The 19049-nt window shown below is 40.7% G+C and overlaps 1 protein-coding gene across 3 annotated transcripts in view; it reads left to right on the top strand.

Annotated features, from left to right (window-relative positions):
* Window positions 1–16440, top strand: part of CHRNA6 (cholinergic receptor nicotinic alpha 6 subunit) — a 45013-nt gene extending 28573 nt beyond the window's left edge. For 2 of the 3 annotated variants that reach the window (XM_056568842.1, XM_056568840.1), the window contains exons 2-6: window positions 5129–5268; window positions 7554–7598; window positions 9010–9119; window positions 9205–10183; window positions 15197–16440. In XM_056568842.1, coding sequence (XP_056424817.1) covers window positions 5227–5268; window positions 7554–7598; window positions 9010–9119; window positions 9205–10183; window positions 15197–15325 — 1305 coding nt within the window. In that variant the 5' untranslated portion in view covers window positions 5129–5226 and the 3' untranslated portion in view covers window positions 15326–16440. The remainder of the gene's footprint in view (window positions 1–5128; window positions 5269–7553; window positions 7599–9009; window positions 9120–9204; window positions 10184–15196) is intronic. The other variant, XM_056568841.1, reaches the window with a different exon arrangement.
* The last annotated feature ends 2609 nt before the right edge of the window (window positions 16441–19049 follow it).

The following is a 19049-nucleotide window of genomic DNA, read 5'->3' as shown; positions in this document are numbered from 1 at the left end:
TCACTCTTGAGCCTTGTTATGCGCCCGCAGATCATTTTACGGCCACATCTGGGGTATTTCCGTACTCAGGAGAAATTGCTTTACAAATTTTGGGGGTCTTTTTTTCCTTTTACCTCTTGTGAAAATAAAAAGTAAAGGGCAACACCAGCATGTTAGTGTAAAAAAAAATGTTTTTTTACACTAACAGGCTGGTGTAGACCCCAACTTTTCCTTTTCATAAAGGGTAAAAGGAGAAAAAGCCCCCCAAAATTTGTAACGCAAATTCTCCTGAGTACGGAAATACCCCATATGTGGCCATAAACTGTTTCCTTGAAATACGACAGGGCTCTGGAGTGAGAGAGCGCCATGCGCATTTGAGGACTAAATTAGGGATTGCATAGGGGTGGACATAGGGGTATTCTACGCCATTGATTCCCAAACAGGGTGCCTCCAGCTGTTGCTAAACTCCCAGCATGCCTGGACAGTCAGTGGCTGTCCAGAAATGCAGGGAGTTGTTGTTTTGCAACAGCTGGAGGCTCCGTTTTGGAAACACTGCCGTACAATACGTTTTAAATTTTTATTAGGGGGGGGGGGGACAGTGTAAGGGGGTGTATATGTAGTGTTTTACCCTTTATTATGTGTTAGTGTTGTGTAGTGTTTTTAGGGTACATTCACACTGGCGGAGGTTTACAGTGAGTTCCCTGCTAGGAGTTTGGGCTGCGGCAAAAAATTTGCCGCAGCTCATACTTGAAGCAGAAAACTTACTGTAAGCCTGCCCGTGTGAATGTACCCTGTATGTTCACATGGGGGGGCAAACCTCCAGCTGTTTTGCAAAAGTATAGAGACCACTGCAAACTGTGGCCCTCCAGATGTTGCAAAACTACTAATCCCAGCTTGCCCAGACAGCAAACAGTTGTGTGGGCATGCTAGAAGTTGTAGTTTTGCAAGATCTGGAGGGCTATAGTTCAGAGACTACCATATAGTGGTCTCAAACTATAGCCCTCCAGCTGTTGCAAAACTACAACTCCCAGCATGCCCAAACAGCTGTCTGGGCATGCTGGGAGTTGTAGTTTTGCAACATCTGGAGTGCTACAGTATAGAGACCACTATATAGTGGTCTCGGACTGCAGCCCTCCAGATGTTGCTAGGAAACTTACCGGCTTCCGTCGGATCCAGGGAGCCTGCTGCACGACATCGCCGCCCGCCGATCTCCGACGCCGATCGTCGCCCGCAGCCTCCGCAGATCGGTAAGTGGACTCCGGCGCCGGTCCTCAGTCATTTCCCCGTCCTGCCCCGCCTATTGTGGGTGGGCAGGACGGGGAAAACGAAAGTTAACCCCCCTGCCCCTGATCTGCTATTGGTGGTCGCGTCTAGACCACCAATAGCAGGGATAGAAGGGGTGGCACCTCTGCCACCTCACTCCTATCCCTTCAGGGGGATCGTGGGTGTCTTAGACACCCGCGATCCCCCTTATATTCCGGGTCACCAGGTCACCATAGACCCGTAATGACCCGGAATCATGCAAATCACAAGTGTGAATTCACTTGCGATTTGCGCCGATCGCCGACATGGGGGGTCTGATGACCCCCTGGGCATTTGCGCGGGGTGCCTGCTGATAGATATCAGCAGTCACACCGGTCCAGTCCCCGCCCAGCGCGCGGCGGGGACCGAAATTCCCACAGATGTATGCGTACGTGCCTGGTCCTTAAGAGGTTAAAGGAGCCATAAACAGATTGACATAGTTTTGTGCAGGCCTTGTACCCATAGCAGTGCCAACCAACTGCAGGAAATATTCATCTTAAAAATAGAAGCAGTTATATGTAAGTTTTATGGCTTCTACAATAAACTCCATATGTTCTTTTCCAATGTCAGCTTTGTTTAAGAGGTGTCAGACTTCATGAATATATTCAGGACCAATCTATACAAAAATTAAAATCTAATTCTATGTCATTATTAGTGAAAGGGGTGGGGGCAGACACTTCAACTGTGTGGGACCCCAAAATTCCTGATTGCGAACATGACTACAACAATTTGACTCGCACGCTCAGTGCTAGAGACTAGCTGTTAGAGAATGCATCACGCTCACTTCTAGAGACTAGCAATTGAAAAGACTCAGGGACAGTCACATGACTACAACATTAGTGGACCAGAATTGAGGACTTTGGAAAGGAGTAGAAAAAAAGAAAAAATACAAAAAATTATTAGTATTGCAGTACTAGTGCCGCATGTTTTGCCATGGTTGGCATTTCCTAAGGTAATAATAACAGGCTAGCTGCTCATAATAGTCCCAGAAAGTTGGGCTTGGAGGACCCTGCCTGCTTTTCACAGTAGACCTAATATTTTGTTGGGTTGAATAAAATGAAATGTCTGCCTCTGAAAAAGAATGCAGATATAACCTTTTTTTGCTGTCTTTTTCTTCTTTTTATCCACTCCCCTTTTTAGCCAGGCTCCTTCATACATCAGTATGTAAGTGAGCATAATGTAAGATATACAGAAATATATATTACTATTTTATATTTTTTATGAACATATGTAAGATGTACCTAATGGGGGAAATGTATCAGAACCTGTGTAGAGAATGAGTGGTGCACTTACCCTGAACAACCAATCAGATTGCTTCTTTCATGTTAAAAAAGGCCTCTGAGAAAAAAATGATGCACTGATTGGTTCCTATGGGTAACTGCAGCAATCATCTGCTACAAAGGTTTTGATAAATCCCCCACAATATGTTATAATTCTGTCCATCTGTGTTGCTGTGATGTTTGACTTCTTGTATTAATTTATATGCTTCTTGTATTAATTTATATGCTGCTAGTACTAGTTAGGCAGGGCAAATAAGAGTCCAAGGCCAGGTCAGGGTTAACGGTAGCTTTACTGAGACAGATGGTACAGTCTTTACAGCTAGGCCAGGATCCCAGAGAGATGACCAGTAACACAGGGGACCTCGTAGCTTGCTGGAACTGGCAGTGACTTTGACAGACTTTAGGACTGCCACGCTGACTATAATAGACTTGACTTGGCTGAAGATAGTGACAGCAGAAAGAGATGACTTGACTTACTGGCTTGTGGCTATAATTTAGGCTTGAGGCCTCCAGATGTGCTGGACACAAGCTCTGAGATGTCTGGACATGAATTGACCTCAGCAGAGAATGAATCACAAGAGAGAGAGATTGTAGTACCTCCCCCTCTTATAAAGGGGGGCTGAGCAAGGAGCCCATAGGCTAGCTGCGGGTCATCTGTTCACCTGGTGCTCTCTGGGTAACAAAACATGTGACTTTAACATTTGACAACCATTATCATGGGACTATTAACCATGTGACCATATCAAAGGTCCAACACACATAATATACAACTAATTACATTATGGGGAACACTGGAGGCGTGCCCTGGGGACGTGCAGGGACTCAAGCTGTTAGGACTGTGATATGCATATTCCATACTGGGACATCACAAACGTATACATGGTGCCAGTCACTCCCAAGACTTTTTCCCCAGTATGACACTGACTTTGTAAGCATAACATCCATATGAACACCATTTATAATTCTTAACTATATTCTTAACATCATTTATAATTCTTAATAAAGGACAATTACATCTGGCTATTTATAGCCCCTGGGATTGATAAAGGCCTAAAGTTTTTAGGAACTAGATTCTCTATCCCCTCCTCCTGACTCTTTCCTCCACTATCATTTTGCTTCTGCCTTTTCCTTTGAAATCCTCTTCCAGACATTTCAGTATATGATGAAGAATATGTATTTCGGCTGGTTGTTTTTAGCCCCTGGATTTTATAAGGGCCTATCCATCCTTACAGATGAGCTACTTGTGCTCACTATGACTGATGTTCTGTAATAGCTATCGATAATTTTGTTCCTCTGGTATCCTTCCCCCTCCAAAAATCGTTCCTCCTCCAAATGATTTAACCTACATATGCTTCCTCTTCTAAACCCCCTGTCCTTCATGCTTTATCACAAATATCGGTGCATATTTTGTTTTCTACTAGTCGTGCTCTGCTGTGACTGTCCTTTCCATTGAGTCTGTAAGGATGGGTTTCCACACACGTTTTTTTCTGCACTTTTTGAGCCAAAGCCAGAAGCGTATAAAAAGAAACGGTAAATATAAAGGTAGGACTTCTACGTCTCCTTTCTTTGACTTAAAAACTGCAGTGGCAGTTTACCAAAAAACGGCAGAAAAAAAACTTCTGGAAACCTAGCCTAATATAGCTGTTCTTGCACCAGGACACTCCTGTAAATCACCTACTTAAATCTATTTGCAACCATTACCACAACTTTGATACATTTTTCCAAGTAGTAGAAGCTGTGAACGAATGCTCAGCTCACCTCCTTTGTCCAGCAGTGCACGGACTGGTGCGGACCACACCTGTAATTGTGTAACAAGGAAAGAAGTTGTCCAGCGCTGCTTCCCATAAAATAGAAAACTTTATTCAGGTAACACCAAGGTACATACAGACATGGTCAACCACGTGACGCGTTTCAGCTCGTTAGAGAGCCTTAGTCATACCTCTTAGTATGGCTAAGGCTCTCTAACGAGCTGAAACGCTGAATTCTATTTTACGGGAAGCAGCGCTGGACAACTTCTTTCCATTTTTCCAAGTAGGCACAATGTAGAAACCTTACCATTTCTTACCATATTCCATATTCAAATAACTAAATTTTTTTTATTGTACTGGCCTTCGCCTATGTTACTCCAGGGTGTTGTGCCCTGGCACTTTTCTTTTGGGGATGACACCCTTGATCTGAAGTAATAGAAAAATAATTTAAATGAATGTACTGCCAGTTGCTGCAGCCGAGGAACCCAATGACAAAGAGCACCGTGAATAAAATTATGGTGTAACATGGATGTAACAACTTCTATAGAATGTCTCTTCAAGAGATCAGAATAATATGATATTGCACTTACCCTGACTTCTTCCATTGGCAAATCGGCTGCTGAAACATATTCCAGTAATCCTTTTAGATATGCTAGAGAGCAGCCTGACAGCAGCGCCACTCAATGCACAGTGTCATTCTGTCTATTACATTGGACAATAAGCGTTATTAATGAAGATAAGCTCACATTGTGGTGTGTCTATGGGGACTTAAGGAATAGAGCTCCACTGTTTTCATGTCTAAATCCTTACTGTTTGTAGGCACTTTGCAAAGCAATACTGAAGAGAGGCTTTTCCGTAAACTCTTCACACATTACAATCATTTTATAAGGCCAGTCGAGAATGTGTCCGATCCTGTTATGGTGCACTTTGAGGTGGCAATGACTCAGCTTGTTAATGTGGTAAGTCAAGCTCCTGTATAGCTGTCTGCTATAATGCTAAACTTCAATTTGAAAACATAGATGGATGGATGGCTGGATAGGTAGAGTTTGCTTGCTGTGTTTAAGATTACTGTCTAGATTATACTTTATTAATATAGGAGAACACATTCTGCAATTGCATACAGAATGTATCCATTAGGTTCCAATTGATTTATATACCTTTAAAATTCTAGACTAACTTTACCCCTATTCAGACAATTACTTCCTGGTGTGCTAAAAGGAATGCAGTCTAATACTAGGTGCTTGACTAGGTTCTTATATCGTAAAATTACATTAAAAAGATGGTCATAAAACAGTAAGTAAAATAAAAAGCTGTATTTTAGTGTAATTTTGTTCTCTATGAAAGTCTATGAAAAAGCAGCATTTGTTTTGTTTACACAGTGGTCCTCATTTACTAAGAGTGTTTGGTTTTTACTAGTGTCAAATGTTGTTTCAGACTTGCAGGATTCCCTCTATTTACTATGGGGATTCACAGATTTACAAGTCGGGAAAGTTTTCTGACCAGCTATTTCTTGGTGGAAATTTCAAGCCATTTATTCACAGGATTTTCTATGAATTCAATAGGAAATTGGTCGGGTTGTGAAACTATGCTACTTCTCTGGCCAGCCATGCCCCTTTTTGGGATTTGTTGTTTTCTTAGGCTTATTTTGGCACAATGCACCAAAAAATCTGGTGCAGATACAATGGGCCTTATTTACTAAGAGTGTCGGGTTTTTACTAGTGGGAAAAGTTGTTTCAGACTTGCAGGATTCCTCTCTATTTACTATTGGAAAAAGTCGGAAACATTTTCTGACCAGCTTTTTCTAGGTGGATATTTCCAGCCATTTATCCACAGGATTTTCTGTGAAATAATAAATATTATGTGAAACCACGCCCCCTTTTGAGCTGGTCACGCCCCGTTTGTGACAGACCATGCCAATTTTTCGGCTTTTCACAGTGCAATGTCGGGTTTGTTGGATTTTCCGGGCGCTCACTGTCGCACACTGGTGCAGACTGGCGCAGACATGTCTCAGACACTCTGCGCCAAAATAACCAGACAAAAACTGGTCGGTTTCAGCTTAGTAAATGAGGCCCAATGTGTGGCACACTGCACCACATTTTGGCACACGACCCAAGAAAAGCAGTATGATTTACAGCTATATACAGATTTACAATAGTAAATCAAGGCCAATGTGTGCACTGACAGATGCTTTTCCAATGACTGTCACAAAGTGCCCTATCACTAACGGGCACCTTCCATAGACTTTTACAAACTACATTATAACATTAAAAATAAAGCAGTTTATTATTATTATTGTGTAAACCCAGCCTAAGGGTAAAAATATACAATGCGATTGTGTTGTATTTGGTAATCTGCAGCGAGTATGCACTTCTGAAATGCAGCTGTTATCCTGCATTTATTTTTCTTTCCAGTTGTAGCAGTTACATGTTAACTAGAGAATAGCTTAAATTGGCAAGTGTCTGTCAGTATGCCTATGTAAGGTTTTGCAATACGAGAAGGTGTTAAAGGAGTACTCCGATGGGAAAAAACATTTTTTAAATCAACTTGGGCCACAAAGTTACACAGATTTGTAAATAAAGTCTATATAAAAAAAATCAATCCTTCTAGTACTTGTCAGCTGCTACATGGTCCAGAGGAAGTTCTTTTTCATTTTGAATTTCTTTTCTGTCTGTCCCTAGTGCTCTCTGCTGACACCTCTGTCCATTTCAGGAACTGTCCAGAGCAGGAGAAGTTTGCTATGTGGATTTGCTCCTACTCTGAACAGATGTGTCAGCAGAGAGCATTGTGGTCAGACAAAAAAGAAATTAAAAAAGAAAAGAACTTCCTCTGTAGTATACAGCTGATAAGTACTGGAAGGATTCATATTTTTAAACAGAAGTAATTTACAAATCTGTTTAACTTTCTGGCAACAGTTGATTTAAAAAAAAAAAATGTTTTCCACAGGAGTACCCCTTTAAAGCTTCTTCTGATATTCTCTTAAGACCAGTGAATAGTTAGAATTTAGTGCTATATAAAAGTCTAAACAATCTGCCACCAGAGCTATACCACAGGGGACTTGGTTTGTGGCCACCATGTATCTCAGTATAAGTTATATAGCAGTATTCTATAAACTTTGTATAGCGCTCTTATTAGATTAATTCTAATTCTACATTTGCCAAAGGCATCATTTACTGATATATTTTCAACAATTTTACAACAATTTATCTATATATACATAAAATACTAGTTTTTTTTCTCTAATAAGGATGAAGTTAATCAAATTCTAGAGACAAACTTGTGGCTTCGGCATGTAAGTAATAACAATTTTGGACTGGGGTACATTGGGGCATCCAAAGGAAATCATCTTCAGGGTTGGTTTGTTGAATTAAAATCAGATCATTATAGAACCTAATGGTAAAATTTGAATTAGTAGAACTAGGAGGCGATCCAAATGTTGTGGCCATAACACTGATGTCAAAATGTGTTGTTAAACTGGCTTAACTACATATGCACTTTTATTTTCCCAAATATCAGGGATATCTGTATCAAAATTAGGTGAAGTTCTAATTCTATTAAAAGGATATTTTCAACTTTTAAAGTTGTGGTATATCCTTAGGATATGCAATAAAATTATAATGTTTGTGGACTGACCTATGGGACCTCCGCAGATCCAGAGGACATAGAGGTTCCTTTATGGAAATGTGGAATATTGTTCCTCTGAATGAAGTCGCTGGTTCCCAAGTATTGTATAAGATTTTATTTGAGCGTATTTCGATCCCGTACAGGGATCTTCATCAGGCATGAAGATGAAGATCCCTGTCTGGGATCGAAACGCGTTCAAATAAAATCTTATACAATACTTGGGGATCAGCGACTTCTTCAGATGAATAATATTCCACATTTCCATAACATATCTCCACCGGATAGACTGACGTCACTCCGGGAAGTTCCCCGTGGCAGCGGTCCGGCTCTCTCTCCAGATGCCACTGTAGGTGTTGTGCCCTGAGCACACCACATAGGGGTAAGGACCCATCTCTGTCTCCATTCTGATTCACCTGCCAAACGGTCCTCACTAGGGGCGCACCTCTTGTTGTTTTTTCCCCCTTTTATATTAAAGAGTTTCCTCTGACATTTCTCCAACACAGCAGTTTCCATTGGCTACAAGATGTGTAGGTTATGTTGTATGGACAGGTTTTACTTAGGAATAATAATAATAGTGATGATGATAATGATAAATAATTATTATTATGATTGTCATCATTATGATGATTATTATTACATATTTAACAAACCAACATAAAGACCATTGTTTCTCAACTTCAGTCCTCCCCCTAGGAAATCAGGAATTTCCATTCTTCTGCACAGGTAATCAGTACTTTCCACAGGAGTTTTCTCTTTGGATATTTTCATTTCAAGCATAACCAATTGGAGTTACTTGAGACCTGGATTTTGGAAACACGTTTATGAACCATAGGTGATCATGCTCTAGGCCCATATAGTACTATAACTAACAGGTCCAAATAACATTATACATTCTTACATGCATACAGTGGTGCAGATATACTTACTCTCATGTGTGTACTACTTTACATAATATTAGTATTTGTTATTCAGCTTAAATCTACAAATAAGAGCACAACTATGGGTTTATTTCTAATTTTTACATGATGTTCCCTTCCCCTAACTCCAAGCAAATGAATTATATCATTCTTATGCTGCAGATCTGGAATGACTACAAGCTAAAGTGGAATCCTGTGGATTATGATGGGATTGAATTTATGCGTGTGCCTGCAGACAAGATTTGGAAGCCTGACATTGTTTTGTATAATAAGTAAGTAATCTGTTTTGATCTCTCTATAGTTTATTACAATAATGTGACTGTATAATAATTTTTTATAATAATTCTCCTCCCGCAGTGCTGTCGGAGACTTTCAGGTTGAAGGCAAGACAAAGGCTTTACTTAAATACAATGGTTTGATTACTTGGTCTCCACCAGCAATATTTAAGAGCTCATGCCCAATGGACATAACATTTTTTCCCTTTGACCATCAGAACTGTTCAATGAAATTTGGGTCCTGGTCATATGATAAGGCAAAAATTGATCTTATTATCATTGGGTCAAAGGTTGATATGAAAGATTTTTGGGAAAACAGTGAATGGGAAATAATAGATGCCTCTGGGTACAAGCATGATATTAAATATAACTGTTGTGAAGAGATCTACACAGATATAACCTACTCGTTTTACATCAGAAGGCTGCCTATGTTCTACACCATAAACCTAATAATGCCATGCCTCTTTCTTTCATTTTTAACTGTGTTAGTCTTCTATTTGCCATCAGATTGTGGGGAGAAGGTTACCCTTTGCATCTCGGTATTGCTTTCCTTGACTGTATTCCTGTTGGTTATCACTGAAACAATCCCTTCTACTTCTCTTGTAATCCCACTTGTTGGAGAGTACCTCTTATTTACTATGATATTTGTCACCTTATCTATCGTGGTAACAGTATTTGTGCTTAATATCCATTATCGGACCCCAACAACACACAAAATGCCCAAGTGGGTAAGGGATGTATTTCTAAAATGTCTACCTAAACTACTCATGATGAGGAAAACCATGGAGAAGAAAGATCGACCATGTTCTAAAAGAACCAAGAAGAGAATGTATGGCAAGACAGCAAAATTTGTGGACTCACAATGCAGAGATGTAGAAGTGTTTGAAGATGAGTCATGTTACCATTGCATGAGATCAAAAGAACAAAGTGCCAGGAATCGGAGGCGACAGCATCATGAGTCCTGTAACGCAGTTCAGCAGTCTCCTGCAGAAATCAGAGGTGTCGTTGAGAGTATTCAGTTCATGACAGAAAACATCAAGGATCATAATGAAAGAAAAGAGGTATATTCACAAATTAGTCAACAGAAATGTATCAGAAAATTATGTACTTTAGATACTTACAATGTAGTTTGGAACTTTTTTTTTAACCATTATAAGCAGCCTCCGGTGCTCCACCCGCCGCTCTATATGAACGTTGGGTGCAGCGGGATAATCGGGGGTGGGGGGTGGGTTGGGGGTGAGGGGTGTCCCCAGCGGCGGGTCTTTTGAAAGGCACAGGAAAGGTAGTTCAGATAGGTTTTCCTTTAGCATATGAGATAAGGTGGTATTCCCCTTGTTAGCTTAAATAGAAACAAGCACACAGATTCTCTTCCCATGTTGGTAGACAATTTAGAAGACTTGCATTACTCGCAGTTTTGTGTACTACAATACCCAACAGCGGTTCTGGGATGGTAAAGTTTGTGGCATGGAAGTCATTTAGCACTGGCTCCAGTCAGAGACAATGCCAGGACATCTAAGCAGTGTGGATGGTTGCTAGATAAAGGAGGTTTGGAGGAGAGATATACCACCTCCTTCAAAGGGGATGCTATTCTATGATTTGGCTTATAGTGGCCTTTTCTGTCTAATTATTCCTTGTTTTGTCTCATGAGGATCCAGATAGTAATAGGGGACACTCAGGATCACAAATCCTATATGCAGAGCTTTTAGTAGTAAAGAAATGTATCTTGAGACATAAATACTATGCACTCTCTGAAAGAGAGAAACTCCTAATGAAATATAAGGCATTTATATTGTATCACTATCAGAGGTGTACTAAGTGCCCCTCCTGTGCCCTTGGGGAGGTATGTGTATCATGTATGTCCCACAGCAGTTAGTTCCCTTTTTAGGTAGTCATGTATAGGCAGGTATATAGGCAGGTAGGTTAACACATTCTTAGATAAATAGATCAATTTCGTCTCTAACAGGTAAATATGTTGGTAGGTAGATAGCCAGGTAGGTTGTCACCTACGTAGGTAGGTAACCAGATGGTAGGTAAGGGGGTAGCTAAATTTTTTGGTATGTAGCTAGCTTGGTAGATAAGTAGGTAGGTAGCCAAGTAGCTAGGAAGATACTGTAAGTAGGTAGCTATATAGGTAGGCAGTAAGGCAGGTAGGTAGGTATCTTGGTACATAAGTAGGTAGGTAAATAAGCAGGTAGATATGTAGCCATGTAGGTAGGTAGCTATGTAGGTAGGTAGGTAAATCCAAAGCAGAAGGCAGCACATCCAGGCAAAGGAGTAGGTGCAGGTAGGTCTATGGGGCCCCGGTCACAGGGTCCAACAGCATATCCAGAAAATGAAGGTGACCGCAGCACACAGAAGTATCCAAATAAACGTGGTTTTATTCCATGAACATAAAGTGCAAGTGCGACGTTTCACAACACCATTCTCAAGCAAGTGAATAGTGACCACAACAGGGTATTTATAGGGAGTGTCAAATACAGTATCAATTCATCAAAACAATCACAAATCAATCTATTAACTTGAATCATAATAAGTTCAATAAAGTGTATGTGCCATATTACAGTGCGGATTAAGGGACATTAAAAAACATCCATAGATAATGTGAGTAAATGGCTGGAAATATCGACCTAGAAAAAGCTGGTCAGAAAATGTTTCTGACTTTTCCCAATAGCAAATAGAGAGGAATCCTACATGTCTGAAACAACTTTTCCCACAAGTAAAAACCCGAAACTCTTAGTAAATTAGGCCCAATGTGCGTGTTATTTAAAAACATATTATATGTATAGTATACAAAAAAGAAGGTTGCAGCAGCACACTTGGTCAAAAAATGGAGGCTCTTTTTGATCAAAACATGTCCCCCCATCCACCACGCAGAGGTGGCCTCATTTCTGATGGGACCCTAACACAAATTCAGAGTCTAACACTCCTAACACTCACCTCTGTTGGGCATATAGCCTCTGACTGGGTGACATGCTGGATCCATTATCAATTTAAAACACCTCCTGTGAAAAAGCGGAGGGGTGCATGGCTACAGAGGGTGTCCTTCCCCCTGAATTGTACAAACAAGCAAAAAGAAAAATAGCCAGCACAACTACCTAAAACACGGGTGCACGCTGCTGTGGCAAATACAGAGTATACAAAAAAAGAAGGTTGCAGCAGCATACTTGGTCAAAAAATTGAGGCTCTTAGCGCACTTTTTGATCAAAACGTGTCCCCCCCCATCCACCACGCGGAGGTGGCCTCATTTCGGATGGGACCCTAACACAAATTCTGAGCCTAACACTCCTAGCACACAGAAGTATCCAAATAAATGGGGTTTTATTCCATGAACATAAAGCGCAAGTGCGACGTTTCGGTGTTCTCACAACACCATTCTCAAGCAAGTGAATAGTGACCACGACAGGGAATTTTAAAAAAATCAATTCATCAAAACAATCACAAATCATCAATCTATTAACATGAATCTTAATAGTTACAATAAAGTGCATGTACCATATTACAGTGTGGATTAAGGGACATTAAAAAACATCCAAAGATAATGGCCCTTATTTACTAAGAGTGAAGTGAAGGGTTCTTTGTGGGTTTTAATTCCCTACAATTTATTTTCCATGGTATTTACTAAGGTTTCACTACATTTTCCACTTTCCCTACATTTTGCTTTTTTTTACACCTGCTCTGATCTGTCTGGTTTTCCTCAGCTCAAATCCACCACATTTTATGTGGAACCCTTAGTAAATCTGTTGGGTTTCTGTGAAAATGTCAGGAACACTCCCCTTTTTGGAGACCACGCCCCTTTTCTCAGCACCCACGCCCCTTTTTCGGGGTTTCTTAGCAAAATGGAGAGTTAGTCGTTTTCAATTCTGGCGCAAATTCTGGCGCAAACAGAATTTCTGGTGCAATATGACAGAATCTGGCAAACAAAACATGTTGGGTTTGCAATAGTAAATGAGGGCCAATGTGCGTGTTATTTAAAAACATATTATTATACGTATAGGTATCATGAGAATGGGTCTTGTGCATATAAAAGGTCAATTAACGAATTAACAAACAATTTTACAGTAAGTCGCAGTTGGGAGGTGCCTGCATTCATATCAGTAGTCATGGTGCCGGGTAGCGTGGGAGAACTTACACTGCGACTGCGCAGCTATTGCTAAAATACAATAGAATGTGTTGGCCAATCACGCTTGTCCCACTCCGGATCACGTGACCGGAAATACCTAGGTCACCTGATCGGAGCTGTGCTCTCTGGCATGCGCATTCGCTCATAAGATATCTGAATCGCACAACTCCATCTTAGAATAGGGCATAACATAAAATGAGAGTAGGATAAAAGAATGGAACAAAATGAAATGAAAAAAAGGTGGAAAAGAAATGATAAACTGACCATCTGTCAGTATAGCCAGTCATTGCCCATAGCTAATATGATGAATTTATTAAAGTATTAGAAACACCCCCTTTGAAGTAATTCTGTATACAGCCAATGGCACAATTAAACCTCACCTGGCTGACGTCCTGTTCAGTAATGCTCCCCCGTGCGAGAGAGCAACCGAGTTACTGCATGGTAGTGTGAGACCTATGTGGTATCACCCCCAACTCACAGCGAAGAAGCCAGCACTTCTGGGGTGACACCTACAGTGAATAGGGGTGCCACATTCACAAAACAGTCATACATGTGGCTATATATTGCATGATAACATTGGCCAGACAAAATAATAATTAAATAAAAAAATAAAAAATAATGAAATAATAAAAAAAAATGAAAATAATAAGGTAATAAAAAAAAAATTGAGAATAAATTATTATTATTGATAATAATAATAATAATAATAATAAAAAATGAAAAAAATATTGAAAAGAATTGAATTTTGTTTTTAAAAAAAAAGGTTGGAATTCAAGATGAATTACCTGAGACTTTATAGAACGTGACAGGCCAGCACATAAATTTTTTTTTTAAATATATATATATATATATATATATAAAGAAATTGTGGGTAAACATTATGTGAAAATTGATGATATTTATTACGTATACTCATGCTATGAAACAATTACTGTTTTATAAGTAATTATAAACTTGCAGGGTTGTCTTAGCCACCATTTCTAGGTAGGTAGGTACCTATGTAAGTAGATTTCAAGGTATTTAGCTATGTAGGTAGACAACCAGGTAAGTAACTATGTAGGTAGGTAGGCAGCTAGCTAAGTGGGTAAGCAGGTGTGTAGCCAAGTAGCTAGGTAGATGAGTAGGTAGCTTTGTAGGTTGGTAGCCAGGTAGTTAGGTAAGTAGCTATGTAGATAGATAGGTAGGTACATCAGTATGTAGCTAGATATATAAGTAGGTAGGTAAATAAGTAGGTAGGTATCCACTCATCACTGTATGAAGATGCGTGTTCAGTCTATGAGAAAGTGAGAGTGCTAGCCCAATCAGCTGTGGCACTGGAGCTCACACCTCCCAGTAGCTGGATATTCAAATGGACATCACCCTAGCTGAAATGTTGGTGATTGTGGCTCTTCCCATCACCAGCATTCCAGTTCCTTTTCCTCCGTGCCTGTTATCCTGACCTGACCTGATGTGCACCTGACCTTTGCCCTATCCCTGACTATTCACTTTCTTGCTAATGTTGTACTATGCTGGTTTGACCCTTGCTTGCTCTGATTCTGGTTCTGTTTTGTGTACTGTGCTGCCCTCTTGGTTTAGTCTTTCTGACTCATCCCTGGTTAACCCCTTGTCTATTAATTTGCTTCCTGATGTGTCCTTGTGTTGCTGACCTGGTCTATCTGACCTTCCTGACGCCCCGTGCACTTAATGAGTTTAGGGACCGTCCCCCAGCTGAGGGCTGTTGTTTAGGGTGAATAATCCAAGTAGGTAGAGGCAGTGGTTTGGGGTAAGTATAGGTCTTCACTGCCCACTACCAAGCATGAGAATTATCAGTGGCCTTTCTAGACTAGTTTTAAATATGTCATATTTTAGAAAAGTATTGATACTGCTCGTACTATAGAACACTCTGAAATGTGTATTTACACTACGCAGTCATTATGTGTAGATTACACTTATCATTCTTTTCTGTCTTTTTCAGGAAGAAGATGACTGGAAGTATGTTGCTATGGTCATTGACAGAGTCTTTCTCTGGGTATTCATAATCCTGTGTGTTTTGGGAACCACTGGATTATTTTTGCAACCGATGATAGATGGAAACAAAACATAGACATTTACTTATGGATGCAATAAAACATAAATATTGTATACTTGGTTCTATTAAGTTCTATCTGCATACATGAGTATGATATGTTATACGTCCCTCATGTAGATCTTTGGCTGAAAATGACAGCATGTAGTAGCTGTGCACAGTTCTGTATTTCCAAGGCCTGTGAAATCAAAGAAACTTTTTCTATAGCCTTTTATTAAGAAAACACTTCTATTAGAAAGAACAAATTAATCTCCACATTCATTGACCTAGATACTCTTATTATATAAACCACCTTACAAGACCATAACCTGAATCTTTAACTAGAATTTCTTTTTCTTTATAGGGTTCTCTGGTTTAGAAAAATGTATCCCCTATCAGAAAGATAGGGGATAAGTGTCTGATTGTGGGGGGTCCGACTTTTGGGACCCCCTCTGATCTCTTGCTCGATGCCCTGGCTCTCCTCAGATAATATTTTGGAATTTATCTGAGTTTTGGTCAAGTTTTTTTTGTCTGTAATTTTAAGCATGTGCCAAAACAAAACAAAAAAATATATAAATCAATAAAAAAATAAAACAATATTTCCATACTGTTCTGAATATTCCAGCTTTTTTACACCTTGCACTGCAGAGCTCCTTAGGGTGACTGTGGAAGTAACCCAACAGTGGTTTTAACATGTCATTGACAGGGATGTGATGGATAAATCTATCAGACTAGATTTCCAAACAGGTTTTTTTTGCACATTTTTGGAAAACTGCCATTGCAGTGTTTAAGCCAAAGCATTGTGTATTAAAAAAGGAATTGGAAATATAGAGAAAGGACTTATACTTTTCCTTCCTGCTGGATCCGCTTCTGACTTTGGCTCAAAAACTGCAGTGTGCAGTTTCCAAAAAAAAAAAGAAACCTGTGTAGGAATCTAGCTCTAGGATGACATTTGTAAAAGGTGGGTAAGGGTTTCGTCCTGGTCAGCTGAGAAGATTCCTTGTTGCTCAGCACAATTCTCATGAGAGAAAACTTTCACTTATTGTATTAGGTGGACAAATACAGTGGTCCCTCAACATACAACGGTAATCCGTTCCAAATGGACCATCGTTTGTTGAAACCATCGTATGTTGAGGGATCCGTGCAATGTAAAGTATAGGACAGTGGTCTACAACCTGCAGACCTCCAGATGTTACAAAACTACAACACCCAGCATGTCCGGACAGCCAAAGGCTGTCCGGGCATGCTGGGAGTTGTAGTTTTGCAACATCTGGAGGTCCGCAGGTTGAAGACCACTGGTATTGGAGGTTGTACTCACGTGTCCCCGCCGCTCCGGACCATCACTGCTGCCCTGGATGCCGCCCTCCATCGCTGCCGCCGCGTCCCCGGGGTGTCCCCGACGCTCCAGCAAGGCCTCTGCTTCCCCGCCATCCTCGCTCTCCGTCGCTGCCATCACGTTGATACGCATGCCGCTCCTATTGGATGACGGGACGGCGTGCGCAGCGATGTGATGACGATGATGGAGAGCGCCGGCGATGCAGGGGATCCCGAAGAGGACGCGCCGGAGCCCCGAGGACAGGTAAGTGATCATCAGCGGACCACACGGGGCACTGTAAACGGCTATCCGGTGGCAGCTGAAGCAGTCTGCGCTGCCGTATAGCCGTTTATGCGATGGCCCTAACATACTAAAGCATCGTATGTTGATGCTGCCTTCAACATGCGATGGCCTCTGAGAGGCCATCATATGTTGAAATGATCGTATGTCGGGGCCATCGTAGGTCGGGGGGTCACAGTACTATATAAATTGTAATACCACAATTGTAAAGCCCCATAATTTAAATTAAAGCACCAAGAATTGGGCAATAGATGCCTCATTCATGTTTGTATCATTATAGTTAAGTGTGCATTACCTTTACTGTACTATATGGGTGCCATGCATATATTACCCCAGCAATGCATTGTGGCATAAGTTCCCATATGTGTTTTCCTGTACTGTAAAAATATTGGCCTATAAGGACAATAGCTTCTCATAGTTGCTGTATATTACATGACATGCTCTGATAACCCATTCAACCTCATACCAGAGATATTAAGATTAAAGGGGTATTTCAGGATTTTTGGTTCTATGAATGTAAGACAGGGACAGCAAAGTTAGTCTAGTTACTAATATACTTCACTTACCTGTGTTTGGTGGTTGGTATGGAATTTCTTTGTCTTTCTTAGCCCCAGAAGTTCATTTTTTGCCGGATACAGAATTTGTGGTGTCTTGGTCCTTTCCCCACTTGCTGTGTGGCCCGAGACAATACATCACAAGTCAGATGCTAAAAGGGGGCTTGTCTGCTTCATCTGTTGTGTTAAGCTAGCCCCCCGATGATGTTACTGGGACACATGTACGTGCATTCATCATCACACAGATTCACAGCTTGTGTGTCAGATGATGTTGGGCAACTTATGTGATCAAAGGGAGCGTGGCTGTGCTGCAATAGGTAAGGTGACTGATTAGTGGGAGGTAAATAAGTCACATCCCAACTTGAAACAAAGGATCCTGGGGAATGTAGTCTGAGGAAGCAGAAGCAGCCAGTTCTCAAAAACAAGCCAGCAGCGTGATGGGGGACATAGAACACAGCCATTTACCACCTACACATGCACAGATCCTTGATAAGCATTGCCAGACTGCATGAGAATTTATTACTAAAGTCACCTTATGTTGGATAACCCCTTTAAGTAACTGTGAAGGCCAGATGACCAAATAAATTAGCTGGTAAGTACTATTGTCATCAGTGTCACCTGCACTACCTGTCTATACTGACAGGTTAGTGCAGGTGACACTAATGACAGATTTCCTTAAACTTCCCTTCAAATTTTGTGATTCTCCGATCTCTGTTATTTTTTACAAATTATTCTTGCTAATCGGACAAAATATTATGTCTTTACCAATAAAACAGAAACAATAGCACCAAATATATCCTACCAGTTCACAGTATGAAGCAGTTGGGGACTCCAGTCTGAAGCCATGAGGGATACTAACGAGTTTTATTATGAGCATTGTTAAAATCCTGTCTTGAGACTGTTTGTATGTTTATTTAGACTTTTATATGGTTTAAATAAAACTTCAAGTTTTTTGGTACCCTTGGATTGCTGGATCCTTTTTCTGCCATTATATAAAAGGAAGTAACATGTAATTGTTCAATCAGCAGTCACTTACCTCCATCATATTGCTCCACATTCAGTCAGTAACTGGAGATCCAGGACCTGTGCCTTAGGTGTCCAGCACAAGCAGTGTCACTAGATATACATAATATATTTACACTAAAGAAAACAATAACAGATTTAAAGTGGTAGTCCTGTGTAGGAAAATCTATCCCCTATTCAAAAGATAGGGCATAAGTGTCTGATCACAAAGGGTCCAACCGCTGGGACACTCCGCAATCTTGTGTACGGAGCTCTGGCTCTCCTCGTTCATGGATCAGGGTTCAATGTGCCCCCTTCTATTCATCTTTATGGGAGAGTCAAGAGATACATGAGCTGGTGTGCTCTTCTATCTCTGGCTTCCTATAGAGATGCAATGAGAGGGCATGACCTAGACATAGTTTTTTTGTTTGTTTGTATCTGTTTTTTCCCTAGATGTAGATAGAGCCTGTCTATGGATAAAGGTCCCTTGCAATGTATTGGTGGAAGTGCTGCTGAACCAGGGGAAGCTAAATTCATAGTCAGCTTGCAAGAAGCAGGCTCAGTAGGCTGGCACTACTAGACCCTACTTCAG

The sequence above is a fragment of the Hyla sarda genome, chromosome 1, assembly GCF_029499605.1.
Source record: "Hyla sarda isolate aHylSar1 chromosome 1, aHylSar1.hap1, whole genome shotgun sequence".
NCBI lineage: Eukaryota > Metazoa > Chordata > Amphibia > Anura > Hylidae > Hyla > Hyla sarda.
The sequence above is the reverse complement of the archived record's forward strand: the minus strand, read 5'-3'. Positions and strand labels throughout refer to the sequence as shown.